Below are 17,353 nucleotides of genomic sequence, written 5' to 3'. Positions count from 1 at the left end.
ACATCTTGGTGTTTGGATTTTTCTATTTTATGAACTACATTTACCAGATAACCATTTAGGAAATAAAGTCGTTCAATGCACTCCCTTTTAATGTCTGCGTGTACAATTTCCCTAACCTGCAATCCGTCAACTATTACTTTCCCCTCTGGTTCCTAAACAGAAAAAAATCATATGTCTTATCTCCCTATGATGTATATTAAATCCCACCAAAGTTTAAATTGGGTAACCGCACATTGAACAAATTCTGTCCACTTTATGTGGAGCTGGTGCACCTAGAACGGAGTGTCTCAGGCCTTAGGGAGCATGGGGATCACATGGGGATTTTGTTTACAAGGCAGGTTGTGATTCACCAGCTCTGGAGCCAGAAATCCCACCTTTCTAACAAGCTCCCAAGTGACGATGAAGCTGCCAGTCCTCAGACTGCACTGTGAGTAGCACAGCCTTCCATATTCATGAGGCATTTGACATGCAGAGGGCCGAGAGGCAACCTGGGCTGAGTGGGGGCAAGCAGGTTGGAGAGGGGAAGGCCTGCAGGAACTTCAGGCCTCCAGCCCCAGCCTCACCAGCTCTGTTTTAAGTAATTGAAAGTTTAAGGGAGGGGAAAATAAAAAACACAGAAAAGTATAAGAAAGACAGTAGAAATCTCACCTCCTCTTGATTTCTCCCAACTGTAAAACCATCATACATTGAACAGATTGCACCAAGCGATTTAACCCATCTGTGGTCCTAAATTATCTTCCACGAGACAGGCAGGTAAAAAATAGTAATTTAATTCTCTCCTCTATTTATACTGTTGAGGTTTGTGAGATGCAGGTGCTCAGCTGGACCCTCCTAGGGACACATTACACACCCCACAGGTAATTGTTTCATACCGCGAAAGCCCTTTTAAGGAAATATGTTTTTGGTATATTTAACAGTATTCTGAGGACCTGAAAAAAATCCCCAAAGTCCCTAAACAGTTCTCACCTAACAGCCTCACCTGGTAACAGAACCAACCGTAAGACAGATGTGACTAATGTAGCAGTGATTCTATTCCTGGACAAAAGAAAAAAAACAAACTTTTCCTGATTGAAACGCCTCTTCTCTAAGTGAATATCTACCTTTGATCTTGACCCTATTTATTTTTCATCAAAAAAAAAAAGGAAAATTAGTCCCACTTCAGTAGCAAAAAAATGGAAAATTATAGCAAGATTCTATGAAAACCCAGGGGAGGACCTATATGTCCTCTGTTGAACCAATAGATATTTGTTGTCCATTTTGTTAATCCCCAAATGTTATTTGTTGCAACAATATGTGGTTTGCTTGCCAAGCAATGAGAATTTTACAGTGTGATGTATAAAATGGGTCTGATTACTCAGGACACATTTTTTTCTTTGATTTGAGAAGTTCTAAATCTCAACTTGTTTTAATCCTCAAATTACACCCCAATCCTAATTTTCAAAGTTAGAAAAGATTCTCACACGTTTCCTCATTTGAGAAGGGGTATGTCACGTTTGGAAACACAGCATGGGGCCCGTCTTCCATGATACGTTACGTTTTTTCAAAACTATGGGTTCGGACTGGCAACAAGAATAAACATTACGCTCTGAACTTTTGCACAGGAGAAATCTAATCCTGGCAGTAAACATCTGTTCCCTTTTATGTGCATTTGTGCCTCCTTAATATGAATGTTTCTGCAACAGCTGTAGCTTTTCTAATATCCTAAATGGAATCTCTGTGGCCTTTAGAGTAATTACCTCCAAGTTTGAGTCATCCAACCTGAGGACGCTCTGATTAAATCCAGTATGAATTATGGAAACTCAAATGACCACTCCAGGGGAGGATTCCACTGTGTCCTGCCGAAAGTGCTTTCCCAGTCTACAGGGCTTTGCTCAGGGTTCCAGCACTCAGCTTGTTCCTATGTGGTTAAATCACTGTCAGACGTTACCCGTGAACCTGGTCTCCACTATGTTTTCATGAAGCCAAGTGGAATTTCCACCATTGTCTTTGAACACATACTGTTTCGTTGATTCCTTTTTCAACTTTGTTTCAGGCTATACTTTAAAGTAAGTGAATATGCATCCCACTTAAACGTTCTAAACCCACACTTTGAAAATTTGTTAATGGTTTTCATTTATTATCAAGAGATTATCAGTGTGGTTTCTGGTTTCAGCATAATTATTTGAGGTTTCTATAGCCATGATGATTGTTTTTCCTGAGGATGGCGATTGCCTAATGGAATATACAGGAAAACCAGAGAAGTTGGGAGTAGACAGATAAGAAAAAGATTTGTTTGTCTCTTAGGAGCTCCCAAATCTCACCAGCTTAATGGACTGAGAATCCTTGCCAAGGAAATAAGAGAAACCTCCTGCGATAGCAAACTTAAATTCACTTGCACACAAGGACAGAAAAGTCCAAGACTCAACAAGAGGGAAAATTAAAAGGCAGGTGCTCAGTTAAAGAAAGACAAAACCCTACAGCAGTGGAAAGCAGACTACCTGAACAAAGAGGCTAATTTTGTAAGTCTTTACCTACAAGAAGATATTTCTGAGGGCATATTTCCCGTAACTGGACGAAGACTTAACAAAGGCCTCAGCAGACCTTTGCTGAGCCGCAGAGTCATTCTTGGGATGAGTGCACCCCGTTGGAATGTTTGAGCACATTTCTACTCCCCAGCCTGGTAGTTAGATAATTTATCCATTCATTTTATACAGGCCTAAACACGCTATTATAGAGCTTAATTTCTTTTTAAGATTTCAATAAAAATGTAAATAGTTCATTATTTTCTTCCCTAACCCCAATGTCAACTTACTTTAAGTATCTCTGCTCAAGATCTTGAAATAGCCACAGACTCTTAGCTCTTATGAAAGTGGAAGAAATGAAGGAATAGAAGTTTGGAGAAAACAGCCTGGGAACCAAGGGCAGATAATGAGGAATGGCACATGGCTGAGCAACGGAGGATCGGACAAGCACAGTGGGAGAAGGATTCTCTTACCAACCTTTGCTTCCCACTGAGCCATGGAGGAGAGAGGGGGGAGAAGTTAGAGAGCTACTGAGTTTAATTCACTTTTACTCAAGGCAAGGAGAATTCGTTAATGCACCAAGCAAAGGTAAACAAGCCATGGCCTCAGCTATTTAGCAGCTCACAAATCTAAACAGGTGAATGAATACTTACAGTACATTACAACACGTTTTCAAGAAAAACTCAGGAATCCGTCAACTCCCCCACACTATCTTCTCATTGGTTAAAATGATGGAAATCATACCTATGTCTTGGTATGGTAGTCCCACTTAGATAAAATAATGTATGAGAAGTGCCTAGGAGCTATCTGGCACTTAGTAGGTGTTCAACTGATAGTAATTTTTATGTATAGAGCCCATTCTATGCAGCCTGGCACACAGTAACACAGTGCTCAGTAAACTCGAGCTGTCATTAACATTAATAGAAGGAGTAGTAGTATGAATGTCAAGTGCCTTCTGTACCATCATAGTTTCCTCCCTTTCTCATCCTCCCTCCCCTAAATTCCATTAGAAGCCAGTGACCTAGAAAGGCGTCTTCCCCATTCCCCCTGGTGTCTAATAATGACCAGAATATTCTGGTCCATTAAATTGTGGAAAATAGCAAAGTAGTATCTGGTCAGTCTCAAGAACCATCTAAGTCTTCTTATTGGGAATACTAAGGTACACTAACAAGAACTCAGAAGTGATTCACGATTCCCTGCTCTTAGAATAAATAACAAACACTTTTCAGAGGAAAAGAAACTCGCCACTGGCCGGCCCAGGAAGTGGAAAGTGTGTGGCTAGGACTGGAACTGGGTGGGGAGAGTTCAGAATGTTTGTGTAGGTTAAGGGAAGAAGGGAGCATGAGAGTGGACCCTACCAGTTCCTTCTCAGCAGTTGAGAATTATTGGTTTGATCTCTATAATCAGTAGTAGCAGTGCTTTGCATGATCCTCGTACCAACACTGTGAGGTATTTTTACCCCACCATACCCTCAGTTTACTAATGGGACTCAGCAAGGTCCTGTAACTCTTCCATCACAATTCTCAAAAGTAGTGATAGCAAAAAAATTTTTTTAAATAGCCAACCCTTTGACTTTTCTCTATTTTGGAGGGGCAAAAATAATATGGATACCATTGAGATGATATGAGGAGGACATGGTAAGTCCCTGCCTTCAGAAGAGGCAGAGTCAAATATTATGGATATTGAGAAGAGAGATTCAAAGAAGTAAAGAAATTTGCCCCAAATCAAAGCCTATATATGGCAAAGCCAGAATACCTACTATCTGATTGTCCTATCGCTCAAAAGCAAAATAATTTTTATTTTCACCAGCTGTTCTGGGAGAATACTATTGGTAGTAGAAAGTGTAAATTGCATTACTTTCCTTAGTCTTTCTTACAGACCAGTGGGTTTTGGAGAAGAAAATAGACCTGGAGTCCATGACTAGGAAGTAGTTTTCTCTTTGTAAAATTGCTGGATCATTAGGGGATAACAGATTTTTATTAGGATATTTTTGCTTGGCATTGTGTTAACTAACAACAAAAACCAAAATTATGTACATGTACATGAATGGCTATGTCGCATGGTATAAGGTGGCACATGGAGGGGGGAGATACATGAAAAGAGTTATGGAACTTTGGAGGATAGATGGATTGCTTCAAGAAAGCTTAAGCAATGAGCGAGGAGGCCTTGAAAGTTAATAGGATCGAAACTGTGCCTTCATTATTATGTTATTTGAGCCACCAAGCCAATTAATCCAGTATGATGATGGTCAGGCCAGCCTTGAACTTTACCAAAACGTCTTTCCCACCTGCCTTGCACAACAGCTGGGAATCCAATTTTAGAGATTCATTCCTTGATCTGTGCCAGAACTTTCCAGAACATCCTCTTTAAAATGCGACTTCCGCAGGGAAGCAACTCATCCCAGGTTCTTAGCCATATACTTACTGGTGGGAAGTCATTTATCAGATTCTTTTCTTTTGGGATACCTTTAAAAATCATGTTTAGAGCCACTAGCCTCCAAATACTGGAGGTGGTGGGTTCAAACCCGGCCCCAGCTAAAAACTGCAAAAAAAAAAATCATGTTTAGAGGAGAGGGTGCTGGGGCAAGAGAAAGAGAAGTTATTTGGAAGCATAAGTGAAGAGCTAACACTTAGCAAGGTCTCACAACATGCCATACACTATCCAAGATCTTTAACCTATTTAATCATCAAAACAGTATGTCACCGTTTTACAGAAAATCCATATCCCTAAAAGCTTCCAGAAGCAACTCTTTTTTTCTTGCCTCTCTAATAACCACCTTTTATGAGTCTACCAAGAAATATAAGGGATGAACCTTTTCTTCAAATAGCTTCCAGACTAGATCATAGTTTATCACCTTTGGCAACTAGAGGCAAATTTAATGATAGACCATCAGGGTTTAAAAGGTCAAAGGAGCTGGGTTAGTATCCAGGCCTATGATGTACATCCCTGTCACTTTCTAAATTCAGTTTTCACACATAGAAAGCGGAGATGGTAATTCTACCCTCGTGCACATTTATAAGGTTCTTTTTTCCAAGTGCTAGAGACGCAACAATAACCATAACGGGACTTGTCCCTGTCCCCATAGTGTATGCATTTCTGGGGAGGACGGATAAGAAGTTTCTAGTCAGTGATTATGAATATCATGAAGAACTAAAGCAAGATGATATATAGTAAATAGTGGGAGCAGAGGGGAGTCCTGGTCAGGAAAGGTCCCTCTCAATCCTCAGTGACAGGGATCTGCAAGGGGGCACTCCAGGCATAGGAAGGAGCTTCTACAAGATGCCGTGCTGGGAATGAGCTTCCCGTGTCAGAAGAAGACTCAGTGGCTGGAGGATGGGGAGCAAGGCAGTGCCCTGTAAAAGGAGCTCAGGGGAGCAGGGATAGGCTCCATGAGGCCTTAGGACTTTATTCCAATATTGATGAGAAGTCATCAGAAGATTTTAATCACCAGAAAAATATTCTCTACTTTATACTTTTAAAAGTTTCTGTTCTGTGGACAATGGATTGTAGGTGGGTGAGAGCAAAGCAGGGAGACCTGGTAGGAGTATAAAAGAGTAAAGGGAAAATTGAGGCAGTAAATACATGTAATCTCTAAAGAACTTTCACAGTACTAATCAGGCAATAGGTCAATTGCTCTTCATCGAACTAAGGCCAATAATGAGAACGCATCTGTCCGTAGGAGAAAAGGTAAAGAAGAGCAGATGAAGTGCTTGTTTGAATTTTAGGTTCCTTGTCAGTCAAGCAGTATATCAACTTGTACTTGCCTGGATGTTCATGAGATGGAGAAAAGTGTCAAGCTCACTACGTGGCCCATCGTAAATGCTCAACCAGAAAGTAGTCTCCTGGGCTGGGCATGGTAGCTCATGCCTGTAATCCCAGCACTCTGAGAGGCCGAGGTGGGGTGGATTGCCCGAGCTCACAGGTTTGAGACCAGCCTGAGTAAAAGCAAGACCTACTCTAAAAACAGCCAGACGTTGTGGCGGGCACCTTGTAGTCCCAGCTAGTTGGGAGGCTGAGGCAAGTGAATTGCTGGAGCCCTAGAGTTTGCGGTTGCTGTGAGCTGTGATGCCATGGCACTCTACCCAGGGTGACAAAGTGAGACTCAAAAATAAATGAATAAATAAATAAATATAAAAAATAAATTTAAAAACAAATATTAGTCTACTTGTGTCCTTATATGACAATAAGTTGATATGTAAAATTCACCAAAGCTAAACCTTATGGGTCCAAGTAAAAAATTGAAATTAGAGACTTCATACCTAATAGTCTCATGCTATACAGTGATAATTCTAAACACTTACACATTGTGTATACACATGCCTTTAATACAGAATATGGCTTGAAGTCTCAGTACCAAATATAGGTGGCCTTTTAATACAAGCTAAACCTTCACAATGTGTGCTGTGAAATCCCAGCCTGACCCTTTCTGACCACCTTGTCATAATCCTATTTCCTATGTTCATGAGGAATCCTATGCCTATTTCCTGTGCCTTAGCTTTTTTCTAAGTTATCAACTCGCTCTTGTGTCCTCAAATACTTGAATATTTTAATACAATTCTCTGTTTTTGATGGACAGATTTATTTTCTATCATCTTTAATGCAATTTCCAGAGACACAATGTAGGTACTTATGTTAATGAGATTTGTGTTTGTTTCTCTTTTGCGAAAGAACCCTTTCAATCAGTGTTGTGCCATTCAAAGCCATTTGAATGACGGTCCTTAAGTGCAAGTTCAATCACTGTGTCTAAACTTCCTTGAGACACACAGGCCAATGCAGTTCACATGTCACTATCTAGTTATTGTCTTCGATTCTACTTATTTATTCATCATAACTGACAAATTAAATTGGTTAGTTGTGAATGGAAAATATTAAAAGCTGGGGCATATTAAAGAGCAAAAGGTTCATGTTTTATGTGAATAACAAGATATGATCATTTTTAGGATACTCCTTTTTAAATATATATTTTATGTATATGTATTTATTTATATATATTATATATATATATTTCCACTAGTTAGTGTATTATGTTCCAGATAATGTTCAGAACAGCAGGCATTTTGAGTAAACACTTACTTACATCCATACCTGCAATCTATAAGATGGCATCCAATTAACATCTGCTTAACGCTTCACTATTCAATAAGGGATGGATTTTTGAACAATAATAAAAATTTACTCCAAGGCTATGTAAAACATTAGAGTCTGAGAAAGGAACTGCTGCTAATCCAAAACCTGCCAATAATTTATTTTCATTTTTTATTTTGTTTTGTTTTTTGAGACAGAGTCTCACGATGTTGCCCTCAATAGACTGCTGTGGCATCACAGCTCACAGCAACCTCAAACTCTTGGGCTTAAGCAATTCTCTTGCCTTGGCATCCCAAGTAGCTGGGACTATAAGTGACCGCCACAACACCCAGCTATTTTTTGGTTGTAGTTGTCACGGTTGTTTGGCAGGCCCATGCTGGATTAGAACCTGACAGCACCGGTGTATGTGGCTGGCATCTTACCTGCTAAGCTATAGGAGTCAAGCCTCGTTCGTTCGTTTTTGAGACAGAGTCTCTTTTTGTTGCCCTTGATAGAGCACTGTGACTTCACAGCTCACAGCAACCTCAAACTCTTGGGCTCAAGCAATCTTCTCACCTCAGCCTCCCAAGTAGCTGGAACTATAGGTCCCTACCACAAAGCCTAGCTACTTTTAGAGGCGGGGGTCTCACTCTTGCTCAGGCTGGTCTTGAACTTCTGAGCTCAAGCGATCCACCCACCTAAGCCTCCCAAAGAAGTAGGATTACAGGAGTGAGTCACCGCACCTGGCCCAATAATCTTTTTTCTTTTCTTCTCTTTTTTTTTTTTTTTTTTTTTTGACAGTTGCAATATTCTTGCATTTTGCAATTCCCGCGCCCAGGACAAAACCGAGGGTGGGAGATAAAAGCTACCTAAATCTGCCTAGGAGGATTGGGTGGGGGAAACACATCCAGAGCTGCAGAAGCTCAGCTACGTTGAGCCTGCTGGGGCTTTCCAACACTACAGCCCAGGGGAATCCAACTGTAGCTTCCCACTGCCACCCAGCAGCACCCAGCTGGGCTGAGATATCCATGCCAACCTCGGCGCCCCCAATTTATTTTCTTTATATAAAATTTGTCTTAACCCTGTAGATCTCAAATTCTGTTATGTATCAGAATGAGCTGGAGAAGTTGGTAGATATACACATGTGCAGGCCTCTCCACCTTCAAAAAGTCTGGTCTTTGGTATGGTTTAATACATGTTTGATACGCCAGCCAAAGTCTGCGAGTCACCGACTTAAACTCTGGGGATATTAATCCCTCTAAAAAAAAGTGTCCTGCTGTAAGTTTTGAGGACACCAAAAGATCTGGACATTGGACATAATGTAATAATAGGAGGAAGTCACTGAAAACCATTATTGCCAACCATATGTATGTGGGGGTAACTCATGGTTCCCCCTACAATAGTTCATCCAGCAGATAGAACGTAAGGAGCCTGGTGTAGAAGTCATCCTATTTCTCCTTGGGAATGGACCAGGAATTGCATGTGCCCCCTGCTCTTGAGACGATAAGAATCAAGAATCCTCCTTAAATAGACCCCTGTTGAGTTTTCCCATGACCCCACCGGGACTTCTCAGTCTTTCCCAGCAGTGCTCCAACCAATAAACCTGCCAATTAAGCAACTGAATATCATTATTGTGAATGTAATTACAGACAGTAATTATGAGCTTGGAAATGCCTCCCATGAATAGAGGCCTTTTCCCAAACCGTGTCAGCTGCTTTTCTTTGGAAAATAGAAGGCAATACTATACCTTTCCTCACCCCAAATATAGCCTCCCATGCTTAGAAGAAACCCCCTTCTTTCTAGCCCAAGGGACATACTATGCAAGCCCTTATTAGGCTGTGCGTCAAGGGGGAATGTTCCCTTGGGGTGGAGTCCCTTTCAGCATCTCTCATCCAAGCAGGTTTTCACTAGGAAACAAATCCAGTTTGGCTGTATTTCTTAATGTCCAGTGGGTCTGGGGCATTAATACCAAATTTTAAGAATTTCTGCAGAAAAAAATCAAAATAGTGTGAGAACTTTAACATTACTTAAATTAAACATTACTTAAGCTTTACAGGATGCAATTTGCTAAAGATTTAGAGCGCCTGAAAATAAAGTAGATATCATAGAAACATGGATGGGTGAGAAGACATTTCACGCCTGTAAAAATAAAACGAATAATCTTTGGGTCTCGAATTAATGCTTGCATTCAGTAGCTTTATATTTAGTTCAGGAAAACCTCAAACGTTCATGGATAATAGGCATTTGAATGAGTTCTCCATAGATATGTTTAACTTGAAATGCAATACAACCTCCCAAGAACTCAATCTGTTGCTTCCTTTTAATGGGTAAGTGAAAATAAGTGCCTGTAATTGCACCCATAGCTGGCCGGGTTGACAATTGGAAGAACTGATCCAGACCTTTCTGATTCACCATGCAATGGGGAGTGCAATGTAAACTCTGAGAAGGAAGAATTTAACTTACCTGATACTATGCCCAGCACAGCCCTAGGCATGGAGTGAATTTTCAGAACTCTCATCTGAATGAGATCAAACGTTATACCCAAAGGCTAGCATATTGTACAATTTGTTAAAGGAAATTTATTGCTTAGAGGCCAAATTAAGCTACTTCAAGCTGCAGTGTTTCCACTGACTATGAGCAAACGAATCGTGTGTTGATTATTACTTTGTCGGTGGTGGTGGTGGTCATGGTTTTCTCCTGGCATACAAATAGAGTGTAGAAAATAGTGACTAATTCTCACATAACTTGGATTTAATTTTGACCAAAGTACATTATTTGAACAATAATTTTTCATTCAACTTGTCAATATGTTGTTTAGGATATTGCATCCTCATTCATAAATGAAATATGTTTGCAATTTCCCTTTATAATAATAAATTTTTTCCAATTCTAATATCAGGTATATCCAGATGAAGTAGAATGAATGTGAAGTATTTCTTCTTTTTCTATTGTCTATAACATTTCTGAAATTATCTTCTATTTTTATTTATAAATATTAGTTGTCTATTTTTTGAAACTTTTGAAAAATAAAAATAAAAAAATTTTAAAAATTTTTTTAAAAACCATAAAAATCTGGAAGGATTCCATACTTAGATTGCTTCCCAAGTGTCTTTAATTTCTTCAAAGCTCTTCTGTAAAGACATCCAGAAATGTAAATCAGAGGTGATGTTGTGATGATTAAAAGTATAAGCTTTGGAGCCAGAAAAAAAAAGAAAGAAAGAAATAGAGTGTGCACAGGTATCCAGATTTTCTCATCGTAACACAAAGTCCCAGAAGGGTGAATGCAACTTCCAAAAGCGACTGAGAGCAATTTACACTTTTAGAGAAATTGTCTAACCAACATCAACTGAAAACATCAAGCAGCTTTAGGGAAGGTGTTAATGAAAACCCAACCCATTTTGAACCCTTGTGTTAAATAAGTTAAAATTCGTTGTAAGTGTTTAAAAGGTGGCTTGAAAATTCCCTGTGATGTACACAGGTCAGGATGGACTTGTCTCTCCATGCACCAGAGTTACAGTTGTCCATGGTCTTTGGATAATTTCAACATGAAAGAAAATTCACATGTAAATTAGTCTTTCAATCATTGTATAGGATCACTTTAAGAGAAGATCACTATTTATATTTTTTTCTAATTTTGACGAACAGTAGCCTAAGAATTTCTGCAAATGTGGATGACCAGATGGATTATGTTTTTTAATGGGTACAATATGCATACAAATATATATACATATATTAGCTTGCTCATTTTTGCTCTCTACACCCATGTATACTAAAGATATTCAAGGAGATAAAATTCAACACTAGGAAAAGTTAATTGTGAAATTTTTCATTATATTCCATTTTTTTTCATTTTCTAGAGGCAAGATCCTCAAATCCCTATAAATTAAATAGATAAAAAAATATATAATATACATAAACAATTAACCAGCCAACTCAAGAACTTCTGGACTTATCATTCCATCGTTAGGGCTCTTAATTTGCCCACAGCTAAGGCACCATCTGCTTCTCTTCAATGGACCCTGTTGCTAATTTGGGACAACACCGAAGCCCCTTATAAAACTTCTATTTGATATAAGATCCAGTTCTTTGAGGTTTTATTCAGGCTCTGAAGGGTAGAAGATGGTAAGAGCAGAGTTGTCACTCTCGGTGTGGCCACGTGAGCCTGTCCCATTTAAGTAACAGGGTGTCCCTCAGGTCAGCCTGTGATAAAACCCAAGTCACACAAGGCTGAATCCTGGGTGTTTTATGTTCTAAGGATCTGAAAAGTGTTCATGGCCAGCCCTGACCCTCAAGACCTCACATGGTCATCTAAGCAGTAACATAAATGGGTGTAAACTGGCTCTTGCACCACTGCCGTGGAAGTGGGATTGGTTAAAAGCACAGCCTCACCATGGAGGAACTAATGTCTTTCTAGGCACTTAAAATAAGGGGGATGTGTTGATTGCTCGGGCAGGCGATCCAACTGCCGTGGCTGAATGCCCAAGGCTGACAAATTCTGCCTCTTATCACTGCCGTCAAGTGGCATGTGAATACTGTCAGCCTAAAAGAATTGAGAAACAACTTGCTTTCCAAAACTCTGCATCTCTGCAAAACCTTGACAATGCCAACAGCTCGTCATCTCGTATTTTTCAACCCTCTAGAAAATGGCCTTCCAGCCTGGGACAAAGCGAAGCACTGTCCCGACGGGGAGCACGACTGGAAGCTGGTAGGAATGTCTGAAGCCTGCCTGCACAGAAAGAGCCATCCAGAGAGGCGCGGCTCGCTCAAGAATGAACAGTCCCCACAGCTCATCCAGGCCACTTGGACGAGCTCCATATTCCATCTGGACCACGAGGATGTGAATGATCAGAGTGTCTCAAGTGCCCAGACCTTCCAAACGGAAGAGAAGAAATGTAAAGGTAACCTGATTTTTATTAGACCACTATCACATGTTTCAACAAGGATGCAAACCTTCCTGCTGTAACTGTGTGCTCAGGCTACATCCCCCCACCCACCCCGGTGTATAGCGGCCACGTGTTCTCCCCAACTGTTCTGTTACTAGGCTTCTTTATCTTCAAATCTTCTTTTAAACATAAATAAATAAGTGAGATCCAAAGGAAAGCAGATCATTGCAGTTTCATACCGAGCTGGGGACACTTGGGGAAAAGACATTTTTACTTCACTAATTAGCAGAAGAGTTGTTAGTTTTGGCTTTCATTCTGTTTGGGGATCTGAGTAGAAACAGACATTGCTGTAGTTGTATGAACTATTTGCTTTGAAGTATGTGTGTGTGTGTATTTCTTTGCCCACATTCTATCACATTTTACCATATTTTTTGTGTACATTTTCTTTTCCCAGTTGTTCCAGTAGCTAATGCGCTGTCCATGCCTACCTTTAACCTTAATACACAATTCATCCTAAGGAGAGGTTTTAAGTTGTTGTCTGTTACTCATTATAAATCCTTGTGTCATCATCCTAAAAGGAGAGATTATGGTGTTAGGAGGTTGTCACCTCACGAGAAAACAAATAATGTTAAACTGGCCTAAGTTCCTGATTGCATTAGATTTAACTGCTCTTCACCTCAGGCTGCCTCCACCCTGACAGATGTCTCTCTGCTGATCGCTTTATCGTCTTAGAGCTCCCCAAAATCATCGCTTCTTAAATCAGTTTGTGTCTGTCACGTGCACAAAGTCAGTGTGTGTCTTTAAATGTCCAAGTTTATGTAACTTCCATTCTTTCTCAATTTAGCATTTAAAAAAAAAAAAAGGTCTTTTTTGTTTTTCTTTAAGGATTTTGAGTCATGGTAAAGTTTTAAATTGTGTGCTGAAAATCTCATAGTCATATACCATTATATAACAATGAAAGTCTGCAAAGACTCCCATATAGGAGCCGTGAAGGACTTTCACAGACTGTTCTAACTAGAACATAAATACATGATTATATTTATCCTTCTTGCAAAAGACCTGGTCTTTCAGCTTTTCTGAAAACACTTTGAAAGCTCCTGGGAACTACCAGTTTACCTGGGAAATTGAATGTGCAGATTGTTTCAGTTGAAAATAGGGTTATCCAAAAAATAATAGTGAAAGAGTGTCATGAGCTTTGATTTGAATACACTCAAAACTGAATCCAGGTTCCCTTTGGAAAGGTTTGTGGTTGAACTATCCTTCGTATTTATTATTTAGGTGAAAGAACTATTTAGAAAAAGGGCAAAATCAGGTTTCTCAAAGAAGTCAGGATGTAGAGTATGTGTGTGTGAGAGTGTGCGCACCTGCACAATTTGTTTGAAATGTTATAGAATTGAGATTTAGTCCTAGAATTTGTGAACAGATGTATCTTCAAATTTTATAAGCTGGCATTAAGACCACGTCAGGTTACAGGAAAATGCCAATAGGGAACTCCAGCATCCTCATGACCTAGAAACCTCATAAACTAAATTTGATGCCTGCGCAATTGGTACCTGTATTCATTCATTTTTTTCATTCCTAAATCCTCCTATCTCTGCATCATTTATGAGAAATGTTGGCCTTATGTACCTAGTATTCCCAACACTATACTTTTCAGTTTGTCCGTATACCCCCAAAACTAGAGGAAACAGTCTCTGTCTGGATCCAAGGCCCTAAGTAAATTAAAGTGGTTAAGACTACAAATTTTTGAGACTGATATGTTTGAGCTAAAATCCTAGCCCTTCCGCTTTCTGTCCTTGAGAAACGTACCTGATTGTTAATACAATTAAATAAATAATGTATTTTAGCACAGTACCTGACATAGCTGACCAGCAGCTACCATTACCGTGATTGTTATTATTCGCTGTGCCTTATTAAATCATGATTTAATCGAGTTCCGTGGACCTCATTGTGCGCTGGTAAAGGAGTGAAGGGCGGCACGACAGATGGGTGCAGGGCGGAACATGAATTTTCAGGGAGCTGAGAGTTGAGCATCCATTTTGCATTCATTCAGCGATCTTTTGCTGAAAGTCAGAGAATTATTTAATAAGAAAATATATTTAAATGGCTAAAATTCTTCCTCAAGGTTTTAGTATTTAAAGGAAAATGTGAGAAACTCTCCCGTTGTTTCCAGAGTACCTACCAGGGCCTGCCTTAACGTGGATGGGAGGCAATGCCTGGGTTCAGCATGAAAATGGGTTCAGGATGCCTACATCATTATGGCCCAGGAATCTCATAAACTAAATTTCACTCATTCATATTTAGTGAAGCACCAGTGAGGCCAGGACAACAGCACGATTAGTCTTCCCTTGACAGAGGTGGTCCTTCTCCATCTGCTCTGCTTGTCAGCAACCTCTGGATAGTCACTAGGAAGAGAGTTCTATTTTGACGTCCAGCCACACTGGGTGTACATTTCCTGGCTGTCTTGCTAGCCCCCCCACATGCTTGCTGTCTCAGTCCTGGGACACAGACTAGTGCATTCACCCATCGGTGTTTATAGAGGACCTACTGTGTAGCAGGGGTGTCCAACCTTTTTTCATTTTTGCTTCACTTTGGAAGAATCAAGTGGTCTTAAGCCACACACTAAATACACAAACACCAACAACAGTGGATAAGCAAAAGAAAGAAAAGGTCTGTGCGTACTTTTCATAATATCCAACACCACAGATAAGCAAAACAGTCCTCAAATAATCAGCATGTGGCCCAAATAATCTGCATAGCCCTAAGGAAACAAGCAGTTAAATCTGTGGGAAAGGATCCAAAAAAAGAAACTGACCACTTGAAGTTGTGCAGTAAGCCCATCTCTCAAATCAGTCATCAGGCCCGACTAGACCAGCACACCTCTAAGCGTGGTTTATGGACTGATTTCTGGACTGTGAACTGCCACAATGTTCATTATTGTTTTTACTGATGCAAGTACAGAAATTGAGAGTAAGCTTTAGAAACTTTTATAGCAACTTGACATTGCCAATGGCATCTGAATGCGTGATCAGTGGATCCATCTTTCTGAACAAGGATATATACCAGTTGGGTGTTGCCAAACTTACCTGGTCAGTTATGCCTGGCTTCATCTATGCAAAAGTCTTTTTTTATTATTTTTAAAACTTTTTTAGAAATAGGATCTCCATACCTTGCCTGGGCTGGTCTCAAACTCCTGACCTCACGGGCTTCTCCCTTGTCAACCTCCCAAGTAACTGGGAATACAGGCATCATACCTGCCTTGCTGTATAAAAGTCTTGTGCAGTAGAACCATGTATTGGTCCATGGTGAACCAGATGTTCTTAAATAGTGTTTTCTATCAAATAGTTTGAGAATCACTGATTTATGTTTATAGTACTCTTAAATTTTAGGGCTTATGTTTGGAAGGTATCTAATATTTTGTTTTTCATTTTGGTCTGAATATTGCTTTTATTTTACTATGTATATACCTCTATTCTGATCTGCTACAATCATCCTTGGTAAATTAATTGGCAACACATTTATCTAGAATGAGAGCTCTGGAGCACTTACACTCTGTTGCAGAGTCCACGATTCAAATCTGCTGTAGTGTCAGAACCTATTTAACCTATAATCACCAAGCCCTTCCTCTTCCCACCCACCCCATCCTTTTATCTCCATGTTACACTTCCTTGGAGTTTTTGTCACAATTTGAACTGATTGCTCAGCCATGAGGACCTCTTCCTGTCCCAGTCTGCCCCCTCCATCCCCAGAGTCTGAAATGATATGTTTTGGTGCTACTCAAAGTGTGAACCACAAGCCAGTGGCACTAGCAGAACCTGCAGCTTGGTAGAAATGAGAATCTCAGGCTCCACCTCAGCTACTGAATTGGAAGCTCTGGAGGAGGGAGGGGAGGCAGAAATCTGCATTTTAACCAACCCTCCCAGAGATTCTTAGTAACTGAACATGACCAAAGCGCTGGAGAAAACTCTTCGGCGCTCCGTACGGGAACGGGTCTGCCACCTAGTGGACGCTCGGGGAATTTGCCTTTTTCTGTCCTGCATTTGGAGAGCTGTTAAATCCCTTCATTCTTAACTGAACCTTTCAGTAAGGCCTGGCTTACCTTCATTGCCAAATGGTCTGCTTAATCACTCTGCCTCTGGACACATCCTCTGAGAATTGAGCCCTTCTGAAATTTCCACACTGTGGCAATTTGATGATCAGCCCCTAAGTTCTTACAAAGCTGCTTCCCTTTGCCCTCTCACACTCTCCTAAACATCTCCCCAGGAACTCCAGAGTCCCACCAGTCTCACAAAGACCATCCTAAGGAGACACATGGACCCAGGGAACTGGACCTAACCAGCCTCGCTGAACACAGATCCTCCATACTTTGGTGTTTGCCTTTGATGTTCATCAGGGATCTTTCTGAAACACTGGAACCTGGTGGTGGAAAGAAGGCCCGGACTAACCCACCTGGTGCCGTCAGAAAAAGGAGAGCAGCAATCTAGTGAACTCACTGGAAAATCTCTGTGCTTAATATCAAAAAGATTAAGTCTCAGATAAACTGGAAAGCAAGAAAATATAGTTAAAATAATTTTAAGAAGTTATTTTCTCCCATTATTAATGTCCTGTGTTCATGATAGAATAAAAGAAATTTCTATCATTTTTTTAAATTTGTAGATAATTTTTTAAATCATGTGAAATTTCAACCTCCTAAAGACAAGCACTGTTAATTTTTATTTCTGTCTTTTTTCTGTGCCTATGTATTTTTTAAAAACTTAGGACCATAGTAGGCATACCTTTTTTGACTAGTTTTTAATGCTTAACAGCGTATCATGGGCATTTTCCCATGTTATTAAACATCCTTCTGAATCCTGATTTTTACTGGCTATAGATTGTTCTTATTTATGGATATGCCTTAATTTATTA

General features: G+C 40.1%; 1 protein-coding gene across 22 annotated transcripts in view; it reads left to right on the top strand.

The window, feature by feature from the left end:
• Nucleotides 1–17,353, top strand: part of THRB (thyroid hormone receptor beta) — a 381,781-nt gene that overhangs the window by 294,024 nt on the left and 70,404 nt on the right. For 21 of the 22 annotated variants that reach the window (XM_053598954.1, XM_053598967.1, XM_053598968.1 and 18 more), the window contains one exon: nt 12,206–12,463. The exons of the other annotated variant lie outside the window; for it this stretch is intronic. In XM_053598954.1, the coding sequence (XP_053454929.1) occupies nt 12,206–12,463 (258 nt within the window). The remainder of the gene's footprint in view (nt 1–12,205; nt 12,464–17,353) is intronic. 22 annotated transcript variants of the gene reach the window in all.

This window comes from Nycticebus coucang, chromosome 8 (assembly GCF_027406575.1).
Source record: "Nycticebus coucang isolate mNycCou1 chromosome 8, mNycCou1.pri, whole genome shotgun sequence".
NCBI lineage: Eukaryota > Metazoa > Chordata > Mammalia > Primates > Lorisidae > Nycticebus > Nycticebus coucang.
The sequence above is the reverse complement of the archived record's forward strand: the minus strand, read 5'-3'. Positions and strand labels throughout refer to the sequence as shown.